Source organism: Oratosquilla oratoria, chromosome 28 (genome assembly GCF_046742065.1).
Source record: "Oratosquilla oratoria isolate Oo_2021 chromosome 28, ASM4674206v1, whole genome shotgun sequence".
In the NCBI taxonomy this organism is placed as follows: Eukaryota; Metazoa; Arthropoda; class Malacostraca; order Stomatopoda; family Squillidae; genus Oratosquilla; species Oratosquilla oratoria.
In genome coordinates this window covers 37,101,519-37,104,018 of record NC_134804.1, presented here as the reverse complement: position 1 = coordinate 37,104,018, position 2,500 = coordinate 37,101,519, and the positions used below count along the sequence as shown (strand labels likewise).

At 42.2% G+C, this 2,500-nt stretch overlaps 1 protein-coding gene across 4 annotated transcripts in view; it reads right to left on the bottom strand.

Moving 5' to 3' along the window:
• The window catches only part of LOC143040313 (uncharacterized), a 286,668-nt gene that overhangs the window by 24,493 nt on the left and 259,675 nt on the right, over window positions 1-2,500 (bottom strand). For 3 of the 4 annotated variants that reach the window (XM_076211209.1, XM_076211206.1, XM_076211208.1), the window contains exon 3: window positions 1-236. This exon is cut by the window's left edge and continues 286 nt beyond it. In XM_076211209.1, coding sequence (XP_076067324.1) covers window positions 1-212 — 212 coding nt within the window. In that variant the 5' untranslated portion in view covers window positions 213-236. The remainder of the gene's footprint in view (window positions 237-2,500) is intronic. The other variant, XM_076211207.1, reaches the window with a different exon arrangement.

Below are 2,500 nucleotides of genomic sequence, written 5' to 3'. Positions count from 1 at the left end.
ACCCCGTCCCCCGCGACTTCGACCTCCCCCGTCGGCGAGGCGGCGAGGGTGGTGGTGGTGGTGGTGGCGGCTGTTGAGGCGGCGGCCGCGGCGGCGGCGACGGCGGCGGCGGCAGTGGTGGAGATGATCTCCTCCATTGTAGGGGTGGTGGTGGTGGTGGTGGTGGAGAGGAGGGGTGAGGTGAGGTTGCCGAGCAACGTCCCCGGCGGCATTTTCACGGAGCGCCCCCCCTTCTGCTGAAAAAAAAGAGAGAACGATAAGAGAGATAAAAAAGAGCCGAAACAGAGATAAAAGAAAAGAGAAGAGAAGATAACGGGCACCCTCTTTCTTTTGCCAGGGGTTCCATGACTCGTGACTTGAGACTTTTACCTCTAGCATGTCGCTGGGTGATTTTTTTTTTTTTGAGGGGCGGGAGAGAGAAAGAGTCCCCCTCTCTTCCAGCAGAATAAAATATCTAATGTGTTCCCATTGCATATCTTCGTCTACTTTATTCTAATACCAGGCGATTCCATTCAGCTAAAGGGGCAGGTGAAGGATGAAATAGGACCCCCACCCCTAAAACCTCCGCTCCCCGCTCCCCTCCCCTCACTCCCCCAAAAAGAAAAGGTTAACCCCCCATCTCCATCATATATCTCAATTATCTCTTTCGGTGAATTTCGAGACTGACATTTGATTATCCTTTGCCTCTGGCTGCTGACTTCATTCAGCTGAGGGAGACCAGGGGGCGTCTACCTCCTACGGGCGGAGCCGTGAACTGAGGCACACAACTTCAGACAGCCTGGCCAAGTGACAGTTATCAGAATCCAATGGAGGTCGAGACGTACAGATAATAAAAACACATAAATGAATTAATGAATAAATAAATTAATAAATGAATGAAGAGATAGATAAATAAATTAACAGATAAATAAATGAACAAATAGATAAGTGAATAAATGAAGAAATAAATTAAGATAGATAAATTAAAATGAACAAACAGATAATTAGATTAATAAAATGAATAAATAATTAGAGATGAGTAAATAAAGAAACGAATAAATCAATGAATGAATAAAGAAAAAAACAAAAATTAAATGAATAGATGTATGTATGAATAATCAAATTAATAAATAAATAGATTAATAAATGAATATATAAATAAATATATGAATAAATGAACTAATAGAAATTAATAAATGAATAGTGGTCAATCCATAGGTACAGACATATTTCAAAAGTTCGACAAATTTGTGTCTTCCCTGTTTGCCCAACAGATGGCGCCTTCATCGCTTCGTTATGACGACAACGCAAACGTTTGATGGTTGATAATATCTGCAATATCGCCGAAAAATATGTGGCAGTGGCATGAATCAGAAACATTTGACAAAAATGTCGGATAACACCAAAGCTCAGCTGTATGTACGTTTGAACACTTGAACATCTGAATACCAGAAACACCACAGACGCAGGAAGAGTAAACAGATGATGGGGAAGAGGCAAAGAAAAGCAAACAAAAGGTAAAGAGGCCCTTTGCAGATGATGAATCCTTCCAACGAGACGGGACGGAGGGGAGAGGAGAGGAGAGCAGTTTGCGCGCGCACACACACACACACACACACACACACACACACACACACACACACACACACACACACACACACACACACACACACACACACACACACACACACACACACACACACACACACACACACACACACACACACACACACACACACACACACACACACGGTTATCAAATAAAACAGTAATTTTTCTAGCCTTTATCTTTAGTCTCTTTGCCACATATTTCGAATTGCTTCGTTCAGAGTTGGAACGTTTCGAAGCGACGCGGCAAATACAACGACGACATGACGGAAGCGTTGACGACGCGCGCGCTCCCTCTATGGGTCGCTGAGCCCAATTTCATTCTCGTATGTGAATACTAAAATGCGGCTTTTATGGGAAAAGACAAGGCAGGCTAGGGTCGTTTTTGAAATTATGAAAAAAGAATATGAAATACCAGAGGTAAAGGGATATCTTGAATGTAAGTTTAATGTAATAAGTAAAAGCTCGGAAACATCTCTCGGTTTCAAGAATGACATTTATTTTCTCTATTTCCGCGTCGTAATATTTATGTACACGCCTCTCTCAAGCATTCCGAAAGAAATACATTGCTAAATTGACCATTATCACTTCAAGACGACTTTAGTCTCCGGAAAGTGTGGGATTTTATTTAATTCAAACGATTTAGAAAAAAGAAAAAAAAATTGTTGACTGTTGGCTTCTCTCTTCATGCCCGATTCAAAACCCAAACACCTGAGGTTGATGTTGCGTAAATGCCCTCACATCTCAGCGGCTCATTATCTTGATGCAGATGAATACAAACCAAAAAAAGGTAAATAAACCGTCACAGCGTCCTAGAATGAGCCATAAGATAACACGTAGACAAGAATACAGATGAATCAGAGGTTGAAAAACGTAAAGGAGAGGGAGGAAATGAAAGAAGAGGTGGAAGGAC